The 22,564-nt window shown below is 33.1% G+C and overlaps 1 protein-coding gene across 2 annotated transcripts in view; it reads left to right on the top strand.

Moving 5' to 3' along the window:
- The first annotated feature begins 7 nt into the window (after positions 1–7).
- The window catches only part of nocte (no circadian temperature entrainment), a 37,328-nt gene continuing 14,771 nt past the window's right edge, over positions 8–22,564 (top strand). Inside the window, exons 1-25 of one of the 2 annotated variants that reach the window (XM_074122673.1) lie at positions 8–152; positions 522–735; positions 2,721–2,870; positions 2,966–3,205; positions 3,345–3,446; positions 5,401–5,954; positions 6,577–6,720; positions 6,862–6,991; positions 7,605–7,760; positions 7,838–8,538; positions 8,610–8,748; positions 9,215–9,348; positions 9,482–9,602; positions 14,183–14,468; positions 14,566–14,794; positions 15,329–15,466; positions 16,037–16,458; positions 17,008–17,185; positions 17,269–17,345; positions 17,443–17,739; positions 19,133–19,283; positions 19,697–19,790; positions 20,321–20,465; positions 21,098–21,225; positions 21,914–22,063. In XM_074122673.1, coding sequence (XP_073978774.1) covers positions 2,775–2,870; positions 2,966–3,205; positions 3,345–3,446; positions 5,401–5,954; positions 6,577–6,720; positions 6,862–6,991; positions 7,605–7,760; positions 7,838–8,538; positions 8,610–8,748; positions 9,215–9,348; positions 9,482–9,602; positions 14,183–14,468; positions 14,566–14,794; positions 15,329–15,466; positions 16,037–16,458; positions 17,008–17,185; positions 17,269–17,345; positions 17,443–17,739; positions 19,133–19,283; positions 19,697–19,790; positions 20,321–20,465; positions 21,098–21,225; positions 21,914–22,063 — 4,812 coding nt within the window. In that variant the 5' untranslated portion in view covers positions 8–152; positions 522–735; positions 2,721–2,774. Of the gene's footprint in view, positions 169–521; positions 736–2,720; positions 2,871–2,965; positions 3,206–3,344; positions 3,447–5,400; positions 5,955–6,576; positions 6,721–6,861; positions 6,992–7,604; positions 7,761–7,837; positions 8,539–8,609; positions 8,749–9,214; positions 9,349–9,481; positions 9,603–14,182; positions 14,469–14,565; positions 14,795–15,328; positions 15,467–16,036; positions 16,459–17,007; positions 17,186–17,268; positions 17,346–17,442; positions 17,740–19,132; positions 19,284–19,696; positions 19,791–20,320; positions 20,466–21,097; positions 21,226–21,913; positions 22,064–22,564 lie in introns of both variants that reach the window. The other variant, XM_074122727.1, reaches the window with a different exon arrangement.

Below are 22,564 nucleotides of genomic sequence, written 5' to 3'. Positions count from 1 at the left end.
CAGTTCCAGAACACTTACAACACACACTAAACAAGAACAGAATTATCGAAGTAAAAAAAAAAAAAGGCAAATTAAAACAACAAAATCGAACCTAAATATAAGAAGAAAAACCTCTACTCTTTTGAAAGAAAACAAAGTTTAAATCCGAAAAGGTTAAACCTCTCTGAGGTTACAATTTTTTTTTTTTACATTATTTTATTAAATCAACTTTTTTAAAATAGAAATAATAATTATTATAAAAAAATAGTATGGTTACTTAAAAACTGATATTCTTATTTAAAATCAAATTTTAATTCAGAGCTATATATATTTCATATATGTGGGTGTGTGTGTGTCTATTAATCCAAAAAACATAATTGCTATTACCTCGTGAGTTTACATAAGTTTTCAGATACCTATAATTAGTAATAATTTAATTCATCATTCTGAAAACGGCAATGCACCTAATGCTAATAATAATAAAGACTATTCATAAAAATTACTTAACTGATAGTATAAGTAAAATTTCAATTCAAATTTAGCACCAACTGATTGGAAATGGTTTCTTCAATGACGTCATATATTGATCCAGAAGTGTAGGAAGAAGAAATGAACGAAACCCGTTGTAATCGCCATCTTGTGATAGGTGGTCAAGTAACTAGGAGTTAAATTAAAATCTAAAGTCATCCGTCCTAATTTGTGTTAAGGAGGAGTATATTTCTTCTTTTCTTTGAATACCCAATCGAACGGACCCAGGTAAGTGGATTTCATTAACCTGCAATTAAACAATTTTTTCGACAAATTCTTTTCGAGTACATCACTTTGGTTGGTTCGGCTATCTATTAAACAGTCACTGACACCCCTGAAAAAATTTGTTGAATACTTTCTCACTTGAACGTAAGTTTATTTTGTAAATTTTAATCGTCTTAAACTTCAATGATCTAAGTTTTTTTTCACATTGAATCTATTTTTCTTTACTCTAAAGGTTTAGTCGCCCTTGTTTTGATCTTGGATATTAATTTTAAATCGTAATTATAAAAAAACAATTATTTTCAAGACTTGCAAGTTTTACAAAGATAATTATGTTTGAAGTTGCATTTTCTTGTACAGAGTCAGTGGAATGTAAGGCGCATTAGATCTTAACATTTTGCTCCATTGTTATGAGTTTGTGATTTTTTGGTGTAAAATGCTTGCATAGTTTACGAACTGAACCATGTTAACTGTTTCATAAACGCGACTTACTACTACTATTTCTTTGATGTAATTTTTATTTTTTTTCAACTTTACTGTAATTGTTGATAATTCTGGGAAACAAATTTTATATATATTAGTCATGTTTGATTAAGAAGTTAATTTTGGTGTTAATTCTCTTTTATCTGTTACTGCCATTTATCAAATATTTTTATTTCATTATTTTGGTGTAAAAATTTATCATCAAGGAATTTTTCTTTTTCTGTTGCATTTTTAATGAAAAAAAAAAACCAGTTCAATTTTAGTGAACTATTTCGTTACATCGTACTGACTAATTTATTAGGGACATATTGTTTATTTTTCTCAGAAAATAAAATGTACAGTCATTAATTTCTTATTCACACTTTTTACACTATTGGTTTTGTTCTTAGTTTTTAAAACAATAAGACCATCGAGTAGTGGCAAAAATTACTTATATTCAGCAAGAAGGTTTTTTCGGTGATGGCCAGGAAGGTTTTTTTTTTTAACTTAATTATTTTCGTAGAATATAATCTGATTTTGTTTATTTTTAACTTTGTTATGCAGATAAATCTGATTGCCCAATTTGTCCCATTACAGTTTTTTTTTTTCTTTAACACAAGTTATTAACTTTTACTGCATATTGTTCTTATAATTTCTGTTGAATTCTGTTGTTGTTGCAAGTCGTGAAAGCTCTCTGAAACGTAGGTTGTTCAGTGCTTTGACCGCAGAGCCAAATCTACTTAAAACTTCCATTACGGCTCCCTTTTAGTGTTTGACTTGGGCTGAAAACGTCTGTTGAATGATCATAATTTACAATGAGTGTGCGATAATGATCTAAATATTGCTTGTGGATTCGTCAAACTCAAGCATATCAACTATCCCTTGAAGCCCTAGGAAGATGTTAAAGATATGTTATGTTGTTGGCTGCAATTCCCGTAGGGACGCCGAAGTCCCTGAATATGCTTTACTATTTCCCCCAGGGTGAAGGGCACTATAAATCCCCGAAACTAAGTTCCAGGGGTAAAATCTTTTTTATTCAACGTTTTGGATAGTTTTTTTTTCTCACATTATTTAGCTGTGTGTAGAATCAAGATTTATAGCTTCCTTAAAGTGTCAGTTTTTGTTCATAGGCTTGTGATGTTTTTAGTTTATTTGTTTATTTTAATTTATTACTTTATTTTTTGTAAATGTTAGGGATTCAGTGTGTTGTAAGGTTAAGCTACTCGCAGGGACTCACAACATCTAATGCAAATGTTTGATAAACTATCCTTCGCAAATTTTTGATTATTTTAGCACTTATTACAGATTTTGTTGTGCATTATGAATTAATTTCTGCTGTCTAGAACATTTTCAGAAGTTCGTCAAACATTCGTTACCCGTAAAAAAATAGCAACAGTTAAAGATTATTTTCAGAAAATATTTTCTTTGAAGATTTCTAAGGAAAAAAATAAATTCGGATTAGCTATTTAAAAAACAGTAATCGTATATACCCTTACATGGACCCAATTTTAATATTTTTCATATTTCAGGATAAAGGTTCGTTCTGGGGGTCTGTTTAATCTAAATGGTTCCCTGCGGACAGCATGTCTACATTGTCGGGGGTATCATCGAAGGGGGAGAAAGGAAAATCAAAGTTCCAATCCCTAGATATAAATAGTCTTTATAACAAAACCAGCAGGGTATGTTTTTCATCATTTATTTATTTTAAAATATTTTATAACCTCATTCTTAATAATTTGGGTAAATCTTTTTAATTTTGTCTTTAAAAAAAAAGGGTGAATCTTCAGAGCCACATACACAAAAGAGCACAGTACCTCGTAAGCATGGAATGCAAAGTCTTGGCAAAGTTCCGTCAGCTCGTCGACCTCCTGCTAATCTTCCGAGTCTAAAATCTGAACATAGTGGTAACGATCCAACAGTTAGTTTAGTTCCAACAGGAGGCACAGGATGGGGAAGCAAACCTGGAGAGACTGGCCCTTCACCTACCATTCAAACACCACCACAACCAACAGCGGTAAGTTTTATTCAGAATAATCATCACACTGAAAACTTAAGTTAATGAAGTAACCTGAAAAATGCTAGTTTAACATTTGATGTTGTAGAGCTCAATCGTATGCAACATATAAGCTCAATTATTTTATTTATTTCAATAGGCGAGCTCAATAAACCACTCTATCGGAACCAGTGCCCCTGCTGCCGTGGGGACACCTGCACCTCAGACCAATACTATATCTCAACCTCCGACCCAAGGCCAGGTAAATTTATTATTTGTGCAATTTATCTTATTTTTCAGTTAGGAATTGGAAATCCTCCAATCAGATACAGTGTGAAATTCGTTTTTGCCAAGGTTGCCCTGTGGTATAGTTTTCTTCAGCCTCAGTACAATAATGTGTCCACACAAAGTTGCTCGGTTCTTAGCTGTATATTAGTGCGTGTTCTGCCATAATCTGTTGAACCTAAATCTTCCAAGTCTCCTCTTGGTCTTTCGCTTTTTCTTTTGTTCTTCCTTTAGTCCACCACTAGATATAGATCAACAACTTTCCAAACTCAATATTTTCGCATGCCCGAACATGTTAGATACTTTAATTTTATCGTCTTTAAAATGTTCCTCTCTACTCTCTTCTCCTTGAGCAAGTTTTCTCTTGCTACTCATCTCATCTCCGACAAAAGTCTTTTTCTGCTTCCAGAAGTCTCGTGCTGCTTGCAGTTCTGATTTGTATAATACACTACTTGAAAGATGTATGAAAAGATCAGAATCTCATGGTTTCTGCTCCAGAGAGAGCACTAGGTTCAATAGTCTCATTACATTTTTCCATCCTTGGATACCTCTCGTCTTCCAGCTTGTATGATTCTGTCTTCTACACAGTTGATCTAAAGTAATTTTTGATATATTCTTGATTTTGTGGTCTACATAAGTAATTTAAAAAAAAGAAAAAGTGTCTTTAGCTAGAGATGTAAAAAATGTGTACAGAGCTTTCAAAAATATAAATTCCAACAGATATTTTAGTGTTTCTTAAAGTGAAATAAAAGCTTGGAGATATGAATTTAACTGTTTTCTAGTACTAAGTAATCATACTTTAAAATCAACACGCGCAATACAAAGAGGACCCATAATCCTCTCGAGGATTCTGCTAAAATAGCTTGTGGCAAACAATAAAAGTCAAAGGTAGAAGGACAGATCTAAGAAATTTAGAACGCCGTTTTAATGAAGAGAAAAAGAAATAGAAAAACAAACTTCTTTTAATCCCCTACTCTAAACCTATGAAGGTCATTTATACACCTATTTACTTCTGGGTATTTCACTTCCCCTGAAATTTCTTTATAATTTTGGATAAAGCATTGTAGCACATTTTCTTGAGACATAACCTGATTGATATTTCTCAGGCTTGTAAGATATCCTGAACATGTCATTGAAATTAGTCAGTAAGAAAAAGTATCTTTCCAATAGTATGAACAAAACTTTTCCTTATTTTGTGAACCTTAAAGTGACTCTTGCTTAATGCTTTTAATAATTTTTGATACCCTGTGCCTGAAATTGTCTGGTATACTAAGGAATGTATAAGTGTAAGGAAGAAAAAAGAAAAATGCAGAAAGCAGCTCAAACTTATGTTTCGTCTGCGCACTCTTTCATTTTTTGGGAATTCTAAGGTTTTACCTCGTATATATAGCAAAAAGATATCCTAATGTGAAGTTAATTACTATTATATTCAAATGTGTACTTAATTTAGTTTTTAGTTTTATTTAGTTTGGTTCGTGAATTAATTCATTTCTATTTTCAGTTTGGTTATAAGGTTGTGCTTGTACATTATATCAATTAGTCCGTCCTACTAATATTATCCTATATACATTAATTATTAATTCTGTACAACTGTGATGAACAATACAACGTTATTCCAAGGAATAACCATGTCGAATGTAGCATTAGTGATTTCTGCGATTCTGCCAAGATATTTTCGGAATTTTCAGCATCTTCACAGTAACGAACTTCGCCTTAAGTATCAATCCATTTGCCAATAGGATTACTGGCGTAATTGGAACTTTGGCTAAGTAGTAAATCCCTTTCAATTCAATAGTAAAATCCATGTAATTTTCTAAAACAAGCCTTCTTCAGATTTCTATTTTGGTGAAACATTGGTAGATGAATTTTCCTCTTTTTTTTTTGTGTTCGATAATTTTTGTTGTTTATACATTTCATTAATCTGTTCATAGGTGAATGTAAAACAAACGGGAGGAAGCAGCAGCTCAAGTGGAGGAGACAAAACATGGAGTTCAGTAATGAGCGGCGGAGAGACCGGTCCCAGCTTTCTTGCACATCAGTCACCACAATTTCAACAGGAGTTTCCCAGCCTGTCTGGGGAGGCAGCGGCCCCGGTCCCCCTGGCGAAGGGCCCGATCGGCCAGGAGGGGCAGTACGGTCCTGGCCCCTCCCTCCGGCCTCAGACGGAAGGCAGCTGGATCCAAGGTGGCGGAACCAGAGCACCTCCGCCAGTCACTACCACCAATACTACAACATCACCGCCACAGCATCCCTTCCTACCGCCGGAATCTGTTCCTGGTGGCAATCGCAACAACTTGGGCCAGTTTGGGTCGGCCACGGTCCCGGGAGGCCCACCACCGCAACAGCCTCCGCAAATACCCTCTCAGTTCAAGGGTGTCGTACCGCCATTTATGCTAAACAGAGGCGGTGGATTCCCCAACATGTTTCCACCTAATTTCAATAGCCCACCAGTGAGACCACGTTTTCACGCTCCACCGGAAAACAGGTGATTTTTTTTTTTTTTTTGTGAAATATGTTTTATTATGTATGAAATGGTTTACGGCACGCAGATTATACTTTTAAGATGGTTAATTATGTGCAGTATTATTATTTGGGAGAACTATATGACTTCAAAAGGTCTCGTGATTAGGTGACAGTGTGCAATCTAAGTTGTAATCCCTCAAAATTTATTTGTGTGAGTGTCATGAGTTCGCTTGCGAACAAACATTAACATCTCAGTAGATAATAGTGATTGATGGTTGGTGTGTTAAAGTAAGTGTGGTCGTCGAACAACTCAGGGGGGAACTAGAAACCCAGATTCTAGTGGAGAACGAGATATTTCTGAAGTTTACTATCTGAACACTGAAGTAACCAAATTCATAAATACTGACCATTTAAAATGTGGCCCGCCACCAAATATTGGCCTCCTAGATCGTTACTAATGCTGATGAATAATGGTGAATGTTCGCTGGTTCGTTCATACTTCTTTGATCTTTTTTGAGAAATTTAGAATTATTCGAGAAATTCATAACGAATCATCATGTTATTCTCATTTGATTTTAGTTTTTATATTTCGTTTTGGTTAATTGAATATAACACTATATTTTTTATTTTTATTTTTATTTTAGATTTGTACAAGGATCACGTCCGCCACCGTTGGCCGATCCTGAAGATCTTATTCCTAGACCGATCATTAGGGAAGAAGACTTAAATCGCATGGACGAAATTTCAAGAGATACTGGTTGGGCTACCCAAGATGATATAGATTATAAGTATGTTTGTCTTTAATTATTGACTTTTACTTAAGTTTCTATTTACTTTTAATTGTGCATTTGGGTTTTAATAATTTATTTTTAATCTAATAAATTATTCAGCTTTATTTATTTAGATAATTCGCATTGTTTTTATTTTAGCCAAAAATTAGCCTTCAGTGATGATGAAGGTGCAGGCCCAGATGATAATAGCAAGGACACTGCCAAAGACAGCACTAAATCTTCGTCTCCATCTCTTGCAAAAGATGAAAAAGATTTAGAGATGGAAAAGGTAGGAAACGTCATTCTAAAAGTTACAGTTTCCTTTTTTTTAAATAAATCTCTGTTCTCCTAATAAAATCCCCTACGTCCAGAAATATTTATGCACATACAAGCAAGGATGGAACCTACATCGAGACGCTGAGAGATTGGAGAATGGGTCATTGGTCTTTTTCACGCAATGCAGGAATAGTTAAAGAAAATCGTTAAAGGAGTGTTCAAGAAGAACTTAAAACATGGAAAAACCGTGCAGTAAATTAAAATAATAATTTATAAAAACTTCTCAACGGTTAGAATGCTCTCGCAAATTCTAGCCCGGACATAATGGAGGAACACATGATTTTTTTATCACATCTGTTTTCGCCAAGAGAGCCAGCCTTTCAGTACATTTTCACGAATGTTCTGAGTGGAGGGAACAATCGGAGGCATCGACTTGTGGTGGAGTTCGAAAATATATTCGCTTATGGGTGTAAATGCAGTTTGAGAAGCTCCGTTTCATTAATGGGTATTTAAAATTCAGCAAAAAAGTCCAAGTTTAAGAAAATCGAAATTTATCAAACTATTTTTTTTTTTTATCATTTTAAATGAAAAACTGTTTAAGCAGCGCTCGTAATTTTGTATTACAGGATCCAAATGAAAAACAGAGTGATAGATTGTCAGCTCCGAGTGATAAGCAACAACCGCCTCCGCAGCCATGGCAAGGAAGAGGACCACCAACGATGTCTCCCTCAGATTTCAGAAATCAGATATCTCGACCCAATCCTCATCCTGCATCTATGCTTGTAAGTTTTCCTTAGTTTTTTGTTTAATTATATTTTAATGGATAATTTGAATAAAACTGTTAATTAACTATTTTTAGACCACTCGAGTGGTTGATGTAATAGAAGAGCATTGGAAGGAAAAGAGAAGACAATTGTCTGAAAAACTTGCTGCCGTTACTGAAAAAGCAAAGCAACGAAAAGAAGAGGAAGAAAAGAGATTTGAAGAGTCTTGTTCAAAATCTCATATGGAAATGGAACAGAAAAATAAGAAAGGTAAAGAGGATGTTCATCATAGTATTGAACAACATTCAGTTGGAAATGCTAATATTTCCGAATGGGAAAAGGAAACAATGCCAGCGCAACAACAAATAAGGGAAAATAAAGAAGCTGTGGAAAACTTCCGACAAATGACACAATTGGATAATCGGCCAAATTTTAATCGTGAAAAAGAACGCGATCGTGATGTGAGAGGCGAACGTGATGTACAGACTTTTCAGAGGTTTCAAAGTAATTTACCTCCAAGATTTCAAAAACAGATGAATGATAGGCCAGGAAATCAACAATATATGCGACAGTCACCAAATAATGTTGCAAATTCATTGCAAAGTTTTGATACGAGGTGGTCTATAACAAATAGTCATAATACTTCACATTTCTCAGGGAAACAAACAAATAATACAGGTCGTAGAAACGAGACGGAAATTACCGATAGAGACATTGATAGGGATAGAATGAAAGACAATGACGATAAGGATAGACGTGAAAGATTGACTCCTGAAGATAGCATCGAAAGAGAAAGGTATGTTTTGTTGCTAGTTAATATTTAAATTAATGCATTCATTATATTTGTTTCTATTTTTGGCATTTTAGACGGGAAAGGGAAGAATTAGAATGGGAAGGTAGGCGAGGAAATTCCTCTTGGGACCACAATCGTCATTATGATGACAAGTATCAAGGAAGGAGGGATGCGAAAAAATCCTCGAACGACACATATTCCAATAAACCACATGTAAGTCAAAAATTAAGTTCTTATTCAAATCAATTTTAAACTTTTTTTTTGCGGGTAAATTGCCTTCAAAGGTGATTCTTTGGGGGCATTTATAGCTCTAACGATAAAACCATAAATTTCCGAGTGAACTGTTGGTGCCGTTTGTGGCAGAATTGATCTGTCACATCCAGTTATTGTAAAGATTGTAATTTATGGAAGAACTCGCCTCTCTATCTAGGTGAGGGAGAGTTAAGACTTATTTGAACTAAATTTTATTAGTTCGATGTTGAAACATCTTTGGTGCCCGCTTTTATGAGAACTGAAACTGAGACGGAGAATCGTCAGGAATAACAGTTTTCAAAGTAGATTAAATGGCTTGGGTTTTTAGAGAGAAAAAAATAAATCCTTGTAAAAGTGATTAGTCTTCCAACTCAAATAACCTATGTTACATCTTGAAATTTATTGATTATACAAATTACGGTTTAAGGATCGTGATAATGAATGGCGTGACAGACCTCAAAGGCCAGAAAGTAGAGAAAGACCTCCAAGACCTGATTCTAGAGATTCAAGAGCTTCCAGAGAATCAAGGAATTCTAGAGAATCCATGAGAGAAGAATCTAGGTAAGCTGAAAACATTTTTTAAAAAATGGAACTAGTTTTTTTTATTTTGTAAATTTAATTTCTATTTTCTATTTCATCAGTATTGAAATTTTCTGTTATTATACGTATTTACAACTAATTATTTTTAATACAGAGCAATACCTGAATTAATGAATAATGACTATCCATGGGCAGACATCGAATATGAAAAAGAGATTAGAGAAGAGAAGCCTCGTAAAAAAGAAAATTATAAAGACGAAAAGAGAGATAATCTGGTTAGTAAATTATTTATTTATTTCGCAAGAGAATAAAGTGGTTTTTGAAACATAAATGTGCAATTCACTCAGGAAGTTAATTTTTTAAAAATATTTCTGTAGCTGTTAAAATGTTAGGAGGGGGTTTTCATTTATCAGTAATCTAATAATAATTATAAACTATAAGGCGTTATTTTTTAAGGTTGTAATTTTTTTGGTGTAGAATTAATGTAATACTTTCTAAGGGTTTTAATGGGCCCATTGGTAATAAAGGAAAGCACATTGTGGGTGCGCGCCCTTATACGAAAACCCCCATTGCATCCGTCTGTTACATCTTTATTGATATCCAAAGATGGGAGTCAAAAAGGCAGTTTTGAACTCTTGTTCGGTGTCATATATACTCTTGTATATACGACACACATATATATGTACTTAGACATTTTTTTGGAGGTATTGTTTCGTTGGGTAGAAGGATATATGTATAAAGTACAAACATACTATTCCAAATCACAGGACTTTCTACGTCCTAATCGCCGCAATAGCCAACGAAATAGTTCCTCCAAGAGAGTTTCTAAGTGCGTAGCAATCATTGCAATGATCTTAAGCTCTACTAAATATGCATGGGCCCTCCACAAGTGAACAAGATTTTTTCCTAATAATGAAAAGTATGCTGGCGTTAGGTACATAGTGAAAGAGATAAAGATATTTACAAGTAGAGTTAAGCGAGATAAGTGTAATTAGTAGAATAGAAGCACTTTGAGTTAAACTGTATGAGTATAGATATGTACTTACATGACAAAGTTTTAAAGAGAAAAACGTAGGTGCTATTCGTAAAATTCCCAAAAAGGTGGTACTTTCGGTTTTGGAGTTTTCTTCAAATCATGAATTTTACGTAACACCTTAAATTATTTAACTTTAAGATAATCCTCTTTTAATAATGTACAAGACCCAGTACTCCGTTTATGATACTAACATGGGGCTTTTAGATGAACCCTAACAACGCCTATCTTTCCTGAAGTCACCGTTATCAAATTTTTTGGAGTTAACTTCCGCTTCCCTTAGTGAGAGACCCTATCGAAATAATAAGTTTCAGCTTCCTTTGAGTTTTCATTTTCAAATATTTTTAACACACGCTCATCCATCATTTTCGGAAAACCAATTTTTCGGACTCAAAGCGCACATTCCTGGCGGTAAAAATTGAAAATTTGACTACACTTTATCATAAGAAAAGTTAATAGTTTAAGTAGTGTTACACATTACCACCAGCGAATTGATCTCTTAATTTGATGATGTATTTACCAAAACGATTTTCTCGTTCATACTAAGTAACTTTTAATTATATACATATTTAAGTATATTAGATGATAAATGATTTAATAGTTATTAATACTATAAAACATTAATAAAAAGTACCATAAAAGGTAACAGTCTGTCTGACTTGCTACTTGAATAGCAATTTTAAGGCACAAAATTCTAGTTTTTAAATTTACAATTATTAGAAACATGAAATATTGATTATAAAACCATTTTTATAGAAAACTGTGAAGACCTTACTTTGACCATACATATACCTTACATTGCTCTTTATTTTTGGTTCAGATTTCCAAATTATTATTTTTAAACCATTCAACGTACCCTAAGATTAGATTTGAGTTGGATTATTGACTCACCGTTGCTCATCATTCACTGACACAGAGCTTTTTAACAGTTTACCGTTACTTTAACGATAAAATAAGAAAAAACAGGTCTTTTGTTCATTATCAATTTTTTACACGCTATTTTCGTAAAAATATTTGCAGAACTTAGCAATTAGCCGCAACTGCCATGTTCACACATTATTCTTTATAAAATAATAAACGCGAGTAACCTTGATGATGGCTGTCAGAATTGTATTTTAGTGGAGAATAAATCGTACACAGTTTGATGGGCAGATTTCACAGGGATTGGTTCAAAGTTTCAAAACAGACAATCAGTAAGTTTGTCAGTAATGAAAAATGAAGTAGAAAAGAGTAAAAATCAATACCATTTTATGCCAAATACTAAGATACATATCTTTTCTTGATATCTTCATGTTCTCCTTCCGAACAGCTGCCTAAACATATTCCCTTCCTCCTCCCCTTTTTTTTTGTTAACAACACCGGCCTACTTCCTTTATATTTGCAATTTCCTCTCACGCATTTTTCTTGTTAGCGAATTTCGTGTGAAAGTGTTAATAGTGTTTAGGTAAATTAGACATAAAATTCATATTATACTTGTGCTTTAATAAACTCGATTCACTTCATTCCTCCACGCCATATTTTTCATATTATAGACTATTCTTATTAAAACTGACCGGTAGAACAGTTGTATTAGGGTTGATCGTCAAAACCTACGAATACATAACAAAAAAAGCGTAATGTTGAAAAACACCCAACTTACACAATTTTTTCCTTTTTTTTCCTATAAAAATTAAAATTTCCAGTTTTTCTTTAAAATGAAGGCCATGTCCTCGTTTATAACTGCAATTTTTTTTTTTTTTTTGCAACAACTTAAACAGAAATAATAGCAGAATAAAATGATTAGGTATAATAAAAGTGATAATAACAATTTGAATACAAGCAGTTTTGAGATTCTAAAGTATAGACAGGTTGAATTAGGATATGAAAGAAAGAAGCTGATACAGAGCATCTGGAGAATCGTCAAATAAAACCTGTCTCCGTTACAAATGGTTTAAAGCGAAACAAACGGCAAATAATTGATTGGCCAAGTTTATTGATTATATCCGGAATGAAGCCGTATTGATATTATTTATTTTTGCCAGAATTTTAAAAAAATTCTTATTCATGCGTTATAACGTAACCAATAAAACGATAAAACTCCATTCAATATTATTGTGATTGCTGAAGATTGTTACGTCAGATTTTATATTTTCAGATTATTCGTAAATATCGATTGATTTTATAAAACAGTTTATAACCAGCGAATTTAATAAAAACTATTTATTAAAAATCGTGCAACAAATTTGTTGAATCCAAATTTATATCTCAAGAATGAAGCAACAGGTATAGGTGGCTCAGTATATCTTAATTTAACTGGGAAATCTTTCCAAGAAAATTAACATGAAATTAACTGAAAATATTTCTTAAAGAATGTAAGCATAATTTTATTTAGCAAAGGGTTAATGAAAAGGGTTATTGTTTCAATTGAACCACTGGTGCGCACACGCCAACATTTAAAACATGTTACAAAAATAGCCCTTTGGCTTATAAGGTTGCCTGCCTCTACATATGATTTAAATTATGTAAAAGAACTTTTGGCTGAACGAATTATTAAGACCTATTGGCTATATTGCGTCTTTGTCAAGGTTTCTGTAGAATCCGTTTAATTATTTCACAATGCACATAACAAAGTGGCAAAAAGTTTAGATTAGTTGTGAACAATAAACAGAATTTCGTCTTACCGCTGATTACATAAAAAGTTTCTTGAAAAGTAAAATTTGCCCTAGAAAGATAATTGACTTCAAAATATAATATTTTTTACTGTAATGCAACCATTTTCGCAAAAAGTAGCATAAAAAACATTATTCGATAAAGTAGTATTTTCCAAGCCGCTTATTTTGTTCAAATTTGCAATTTTTGTTATACCTTACTAATATTTAATAGGTGTTACATCATATATAGCTCTCCAATAGCACTTTAAAGGGAAGCTCAACTATTACCCCGCTCAAAATTACCCTTAATCGAGTTTTTCCGGAAAAGAATTTCAAATAGTAATTTTATACTTACAGGCAATTAGAATAACTAGATTTTAGAAAATCTTTCAAAAAACAAAAATATTTTACGCAGTGACACTTCCGGAAGACCGATTTTTATCTAAACGTTTTTGTCACATTTTGGGTGGCACCTAAGTAAAATATGAAATTTGTACTTACTGCGAGTTTTTGGTTTGAGTTATGGTATGGATTTTTTCGTATTCATGAGCACATTATATGTTACATGTATCCTCAGAATAGAAAATCTATCCGATTTCAATCATATCCTTTATATCTTCTATATATCTTTATATCTTTTTCTATCCTTTATAGGAGGAGTAACAAAAGCAATAAATAACGCATGAAATTGGTTAAAAAATATACATTTAATTATTAGTTCAATTTTTTACGGGTTGTAAATTGATTTAAAACAACTCATTCTTCGGTACTTCCTCCATATTAAGATATCTGAGATATCTCAACACGTACTAAGGTTAAGATATCCTCCTTCAACTGATCGCAGTCTGGAGGTGTACTGGAGTCTCCTCCATTACAGAATCTGCAAGTGAGCCTAACTTTGTAATGCTTTGGATGTTCGTTTGTCTTCCTCTCTTTTTGAACTCCTCCCAAAAGACATGCCACTTATCAGAGAAAAGGTAATTCCCATTAAAGATTTACTGCTCTTATGGCAGAAACACAAATTCCAACCACAGGTCTAAACTATGTCTAAATCACCTAATACTACTGCTTAGATTTTACTGAAATATTGCGTTGTAAAACTGTAAATTATGCTTTTTAAAACCATACATTTAGGCGCGCTCTCATTAAATTATAATTAAAAAAAATTTTCATTAATTTATTTGAATTTCAGCCTAGGCGAGAAGGACATGTTCCTGGACCAATTACACGTGAAAAAATGGAAGCTTATGAGCATAAGCAAAATTTGGCAAAAGCCGAAAAGAAAGAAGTCATGGGTGGTCAAAATAATATTGCAAATAGTGGAGGCGACGATGATTCCAGGAACAAATTGCAGTCAAGTACGTCTGCATCTGTGGGCGGTGTAGCATCTAATACTGTATCTTGGGCTGATTCTACTGAAGATGGAGGATCGACTCCATCCAATCAAGCTAAGGATACAGAACAATCAGCTGTTCAAGGTGATTTAGTATATCAATTCGTTGAAGTAAAAGAAAAAAACAAATATTTTTTGATCACTTGCATGAATATCTCTTATAACAGTGTTGCGATTTTCAGCATCCAGAGCTAACGATGATATGATAGGTGAAAAAAACATTTCTAATAAAGAAAGTTTAGGCGAGAAGAAGAAAGAAAATATAGTGAAGGACAAGGATAAAAGTTCCAGAGGTGGTAGAGGTGGTCGTGGTGGTGGTAATAGAGCTTCTGGAAATTATCCTCCGGGAAGTAACTATGGTTCAGTTTTCTACCGTGGTTCTGGATCATCATGGAACAGCAAAGAACCAAGGTGATTTTCTCTCTCTAAATTTTTATTTGCACGAAATACTTTATTTTTCGAATTATGACCCTTTTTTATGCGTGGTAATCACTAGGCTGAACAGATGACGTTATTAAATATTCAGGTCTACGGTAGTATAGTATGAGATTAATCTTTTGATTTGGACTCCATTTTTTCTGGCTTATCTTTATTTCTCGAACATTTCGGGATTCTTTCAGTACGCTCTCATCTGTGGCTTTCGTGAGACAAATAGATTTAAAAAAAGGAGTTCTTCAAACTCTACTAAACCCATCAAAACAGAAAAACGTTAAAAAAAAGATAGACAAATTAGCAGCAAACATACTGCCAGAAGAATACGAAATAGATTCTAGAAATTTTCTGCAATCTTTTTTCATTCAATCAATTTTTCTCACAATTACTCCATCCTGGCGAAGGTGGGAATTAGAAAACATTCGCTGTATTCTTACTTTGCTGTAACTGTCTCTTCGGAAAGTTGTTTTAATGTTTAATTTTATAAGTTAATTTATTAATGTTATTTAATAGGCGCAGCTCTAACAAAAGTGGTTCTCAGAAACAAGGCCAATGGAACGCTTCTGAATCGGAAGCATCTGCTGATGAAATTTCCGCTTCCACTGAATCTGGAAAAGAAGATAAGAAGACTGAAAGAAAACAAATTCCAAGGTAAGTTTTTTTATTCGCAAAGTTGAGTGTAACTTTCATTGAAAAAGATGGACTGATGATACAGGATTGATTTATTTTAAATAATACTGTTTAAAAGTATTTAAGAAATAACCGTTTAATAATTAGAAGTTTGGCTGATGTTACTATACAAACTGAAATAGATTAGTGCATAAGACATACCTAGTTCCCGAACACTGCAGCCAATAGTGGTTTACTTTGCAGTCCCGAAAGTAGGTCTAATAAAGCATATAGAGAGGAAAGGTCCCTAGAAATCATACTATGTGATCAATAGAAGCCTCTTGTTTATGGCAGACTGACAATATTGGTTTTATGAGCCCGGTTGCAGACCATCACATCTCGATGGCGAAAATGGTCCCAATTTGGCCTCAGTTGACTTCTGAACTGAGTTTCAAATTTGATTATTATTTTTTTTAAATCCTGCATTATTTCTTTCGCTCTGAAGTAAAGTAAATTTCTTAATAATTTGTAACAACATTGTGCATCCGATAAATGTGTATTGATATTTTGGAGCGTACAAGAAATTTTTTGAATAAGAATTGTAACTTTCAGGTCACCTCGGCCTGGTGAAAGAAAAAGAGACAAGGATGAACGCATCCGCGATTCAAAGAAAAATGAGAACGATAAGAATAGACAAGATAAGAAACAGCAGGGAAATGTTGGCCAAGGTAGCGGTTACGAATCAGGTGGTGGCAGCCGTAAAGAAGGTTTCGCCCCACGAGGCGAACCTTCTCGCCGTGGACGTGGCGGATATCGTGCTACTAGAGGCAATTTGGGCAACGTGGCTGGCCATTACGGACCGCCTGGTAATAAGTCACCGTTCCCATCTCATGGTCAACACGATAACAAACAAGAGGATGATAGCCAAATCCAGTCATCTGGAGGTCAGGCGCAGTCAGTTTCTGATTTGGATTCATCAGCTGGAGATGATAAGACAAAGCAGAAACAAGCACATGTTCAGTCCCCAGTTACAGGTATATTGAATCAATATTTTGCAAATCTTATCCTCAATTCTAAAACCTGTTCCACTCCCAGCTTTTTCCTTTGCCCGCAATTCTCAAAATTTAGGCCCTTAATGTAGATTTTTTCAAAAGTCATATTTTCGGAGGTATAATGCAGGATAACATATTCTTAATATCGTTTATAAGTCCAGATTTGGATGTGGTTGTACCTTAAGGCAGAATTTAACATTCCAATCACTTTTTCGCACTTGATACTCTCTTTTCTCCAAATCCATTTTCTATTACCTATTTCAGTCTTTTTTTTTGTTCTCAGGAGACTGTTGTAGCATGAAACTTAGCCTCTTGGTTGGGCATTAAGATTAACCGGTTTGTTCTTTTATTATGATTTCCTTCTTCATCTACATTCGATTGGCTTTGTGCTCCGCCTTATCAAAATTTATCCTCAGCTCCATTCATGTTTGGAGTAACCCTTTCTTTTATAAATTTCCTAAACATGTAGTCTTAATTAAAAAATGTACTCTATTTTAGTAATTGATTGTATCGTGTTTTAATTTTTATCAGGTATTCGTCAGAATAAGGATAACGTTAGCAGTAGACTAGGAAAAAATAAGTCAAATAGTAGGAAAGGAGGCAGCGGTGGAGAAGAATGGGAAACCACTAGCGAAGCTAGCGACAGTGAATCCAAAAACTTGAAACATTCCAAGATCCAACAAAAAATGGATAAAAGTAAAATTCAAAGGTAATCTTTAAGAAAAAAATTATGAACTATAAAATTAAATGGTTGATTGTAATTAATATTCTTTAATGTATATTTATTTTCAGGCCCGTTGGCGATAAACGAGGCCAATTCAGCACTGCTCATATGAACGGACGTCCGAGCAGGTCTGAAGATGGTAAAGGTGAAGGATTTCTTTAAATTTATCTTTTGTTTAGTTTTGTTTTGTTTTTGTGAATTATTTTTCAGTTTTTAATTTAATTACAATATTTCATTTTTAGACAATGGATTCCAAGAGGTTAGAAGCAAAAAAATAGGCAAAGAATCTCGACCGTTGGGTAAAGATGAACCAAAACGTGGCCGAGGTAAAGAAGGTAAGGCTAAAAGTTTACAAGGAACCAATACTACTGCAAAAGCCGTACAATCCAAATCTTATACAAGAGAATGGAGTAACAATAAACCGCCTCGACTACAGCGGTTAGAAAACAATCGTAAACAACAGCATCAGCAACAACAGCAAGAAGTTTCGGAAATGAATAAAATAAATCAGAATGTTACTGCATTGTTTCCGATACGTGGTAAGAACTGTTTTATTTTATTTATTTTAATATTTTTATTAGGTCATTGTATAAATTTCTGACGTTATTAATTTTTGTACGGCAATTAGAATGAAAAAAATGTTAACTGCCCAAATTTGTCTAAGATAATGTATAAAAGGCATTTTGACCGTTGTTGACTGAAGCATTTTTAGTAAGTTGTCTTGGTTATGAATCATTCACTTAGGCTCCTTATTGACTGAACATCTCTAAGTTTGGTAACTATCAAAGTATCTCTCCTGAATGAGGGACCAGCTGGCAATCCGGAATTTCTGTTACTCCTTTTCAGTTGTTCTATAAAGAATAAACCTCATGGTTAACTGGTGAAAGTTTGTGAATAAACGTCCATATTGGCTAAATTTCCTCATATTGCCTTCATTAGCACACTTTTAAATGCATTTGTAGAGATTAGGTTTTGCAAAATTTTCTGTTTTAAGTTTTCACCTAGAAGTTTTCGTTTTCCCTTGCCCTTGATCCAAAAAGAGAGGTTTAAAAAAAAAAAACGAGTACACCACTCAGAAGAATTTAAACTTTATATTACGTTAGATTACCGCCATTGAAATGCGGCAAAATATCGTATAAAATCCCGTCTGCTGGAAGTTTATTGACTCAGTTTTCTTCGTTTTGGAGTTTTTTCGAAAATCGCTACTTCAGTTTTCTTTTAGATTTCGAATTTACTGTGTACACAAGGAATCTAAAAAACCTATATTATAAATATCTTTCCAGAGTGTTGTTTCTTTTAGGGGGATTTGTGAATGAGAAATGACCTAGGTTGCTAAAATTCAGCGTTTGAAGTAAATCTCTTCTCCAGTAAATGGGTATCTTCTCGAAAACAGGGTCTCGCGATTTTCTTGGAACTTGATATTCATCCCATAATCTTGTAAAGATGAAATTATTTCCTTAGTAATGATCTTTAATGAGTAGTTGGTCTAACAAACATTTAAATATTGCTCATTGCGTTTAAGTAAATATTCACCCTGAAGGAAATTTGGTAGATATAAGCAAATTAGTTAACAAAAGGTCTGCGATTATTACGTGTGTCAATTAAGAAATGTTGATGTTCATATTATTAACAATAACGAATATGTAAACATTATGCAACGACCTAATATTTTTAGAAATGAAACTTAGGGTATTTTTCTATTGTCTTCCATCTTCAGAGGTTTTTATTATTTATTTATTTCTTATTTTTTGTTAAAAAAACAAAATGTATGGTGCTATCTATCTACCAAGTATATATCACTATCGAGATTTAACCAGTTGCTAAAATTCCTAATTTGACCGAAAATGTAACTCTTTTTAGAAGAATTTCATTTTATCTTTCGACCTTTCATTATAATTGTATCGCACTTCAAAGTCTTTTGTTTTATAATAGATGCGGTAACATGTTCAGCTGGTGCACCTCCTCCGCCGCCTTCAGTGAATGCATGGGATAAACCAATTACTGCAACACTTAGAACAACGCCGCCTCCAGCTAATAATCCTCTACATCTTGCCTCTACACTTTCTAATAGTCAGGACAAGAGGTAATAATACTGTAATTTTTTGTGCCTTTAAGTAATGATTCGGAAGTTATATATGATAGAACAAGAGAGTAATAATTGCCTGAAAAATGAGTCGGAAAGTAATTCATATTCTGGGCGTCCATTATCCTTAGACTTTGCCCCTAGAAGTAGATCTATACTCTAACAACAAAAACTTATAGGTGAATAGGCTTTTAGAACTCACAACTTTGGAAAATTGAAGCGAAAAAAATTAGACTTCAGATTTATAAGAATGCGATTAAGATAATTGTAGTCAGAAGAAAACGTTTGAAGCATCCTACGAAAATCCGAATTAACACGCTCGGTAGATCTGATGCTGCTTACTCCATCTGAATCCTCTTTTCATTCTAAAATGTTATTTTTAAAATTTACATATTTCTTTTTTATTCTTTCAGTGCAATCGATTTAAATGAGCACGGCCAATCAGGAGCTAGTAGTCAGACGAGTAGTCCGAGTGCTGAAAAGGCGCTTACAAAAATGGGTAGAGATGTAAGCATCATTCTTTGTATTACAATTTTTTTTTAATTTTATATAATTCTTATCTATCTATGTATATTATTACAGTTATCTCCTTTTCTATTCAAATTTTTTTTTTAAGAATGTAGTTTTATTTAATAATAATTGAATAATACGGGAAAATAAGAATTTGTAAGCGCAGAACTATTGATATTTTATAACTATTAATCTTAGAACCAATAATATTTCAATCAGCATTTCACCATTTTTGATCGCAAAGAATTAATATTCGATTTCATTATAAGCCCAAAAATGAAGCAATGGTAAATAATTCTTTACCTCAAATACAAAGAATGCTTTCATTTCTGAGGCTGAAAATAGGAGAGACATTTAATTGTTTCAATTAATACAGTAATTTACCAATTTATTTTATTGTGAGGATAGTTAGATTCACAATTATATATTTTCAGTGCTCCGTAGGAAAATACCAAACATGGGACTGAACTTTGTGCAGTAAGACTAATTAATCAATACATATTGCTAACTATTTTTAATGCATTCAGGCTGTAGAAAAAGCACTGCTAGATGGAACTACACCTCCTGTACAAACAATTATATTTGAAAATACGAATTATAAAGTTCCCAGTGAAATGGCTATGAAGGCGAAATATTCTTCTCTTAAAGGCCAAAGAATAGATAAAGCAAGAGGTACGTATTTTTCAAGAAAAGTAAGTAGTTATTTATTTGTGATTAGTTGCTGATATGTGTTAGTTCAGAACAAAAAAATAATTATTTGACAAGTGAATTCTTATTGACTCTTGGGCGCTGAGTTTACCATTTGAAAAATTAATAAGCTCTTAATTACTTTGATCTAGTGAAAACTAATAAATTTATATTATAAAAATATCTGGGGGGGAAAAAACTATTAATAATTCTCTAATATTGCAATTTTCTTAGATCTTATTTTTTATCAAATTGTTCTTATTGTTGGTAAAGGGATTTCCTTTAAAATCATTTTCAGCATCTTAAGTAATTCTGTATAATAGACTGTATAGAGGCTTATTTATCTTATCTACGAGATATCGCTTCCAAAAAAAGATCTTTACAAATTGAAATTTTCCAAAATAAAAATAAAACATCTCACCATCTATTTAAAAAGAATCCTAGTTCAAAGGGTATTAAATTTTAAAAAATCAAAATAAGTACATTCAATAAAGTATTTTTCCTGTTTTAGGATTTCGACATCACTTCCTGTTGATAATTTTTTTTTATGCCCAAACAGAATATAGAATTTGATTAATAATCATTATTAATATTATGATTATTATGTGTGCTTTTAGGAAAATTAGAAGAAGATTTAGAAGGTAGTTCACATGGTATTGGATTAGGATTTAAGTCTGTATCAGAGATGAAACAAGGAGACAATAAACCTCAAGAACCCATACAGATATCTATGTCCTTTAGTAAGGTAAGAACTAAAAAGATAAAATGTGGTTGACTTATTTGCGTGTTAAGCACTTTTATGAATATTGTATGTTTAGATTTTCTCTGGTGTAAAAATAACTAATATTTAGTGCGATCAAATCTAGGTAACTCACAGATTTCTTCCTTTTCACATCAAAATTTATGTATAGCATCAAGAACCCAAACTAAGAGACAAAATAACTATAACCTTATAGTTAACTTTACAAAAATGTGAACATCTTTTTCATGCTGAACAAAAAAAAAAAAAAATTTAATTGATCAGGCATTATTATCTTTATCGCATTAGAACTTTTCCAGATTAGCCGGACTTTATTTGTTTGAAGAATCTTGGAACTCCTGTCGGAGTTTGAGGTTTCATGCTTATAACCTAGTTAATAAACATACATCAAAGGTTTTATCCATCGAACTTCCAGACTTATTTCGGCTCTTAAATCTTCAGAGATTTAATGGCCTTATCTGAAATGTGAGATTTCGTTTCTAAAGATAGTATTAGTCCTCAGTCTGTTGTCATGCATGGTATAACGGATAAAATCTTTTCTACAGCGCTTTAGTTCCAACCTCCTGTTGACGGATAATCGTTATTAACGATTTCATCAATCTTAAAATGGATGAGATCACATTTCAGAAAAGCTATAACGTGTTCTAAATAAATTATTATTTTTTGTTTTTAGAATGAAGATAATGCAGATATGAAACTAGATTTTGCATTTGATTCTGATCTTTCGCAGCTGACGGAAGATAAAACAAATATTCCACGATCTATACATCTTGGTCAAACTTCGGCTGCAGATTTAAATCAAAAAATAGCATCCGTTAAAAAGGTGAGTAATCAACTGCTTTCCAAAAAAACAAAAAAAAATGAATTCAGGGGACCTCAAGACGTGCTTTTTGAGCTGAAAACTCGAGATCTTAAAATTAACATGATCACTGTACTTATATCTTTTTCCTAATGTATATAACACCAATTTCTGATTTCTACATTATTAAGATTAACACTAGCGAATCTGATATGTGATTCTGATTGATAAAAGTGAAAACGTTTCGGTAATTATCGAATCTCTCTTACATTCCATGGAGTGATGTTGCTAACGTCGGGCTAGAAAAAAGTCAAGTTGGTATCCACTTCCTATACAAATGAAATGAGTGGACTTTTTCTATTGATAAATTTACATTCCATGGAACCTTCTTACTGTGCACGCTGCTACTAAAAGCAAGGCTTTTTGCGTAATAAGAATATGCTTCCAGTTTTCGGGACGAAATCTGTACGCCGACATGACCACAGAGTAAACCTCGATCGGTTTTTTTTACCCAACTTTGTACCC

Source organism: Rhodnius prolixus, unplaced genomic scaffold, assembly GCF_049639745.1.
Source record: "Rhodnius prolixus isolate KJV_2025 unplaced genomic scaffold, Rpr scaffold_1, whole genome shotgun sequence".
Taxonomy (NCBI): domain Eukaryota; kingdom Metazoa; phylum Arthropoda; class Insecta; order Hemiptera; family Reduviidae; genus Rhodnius; species Rhodnius prolixus.
This window is presented reverse-complemented; position numbering and strand designations above follow the sequence as displayed.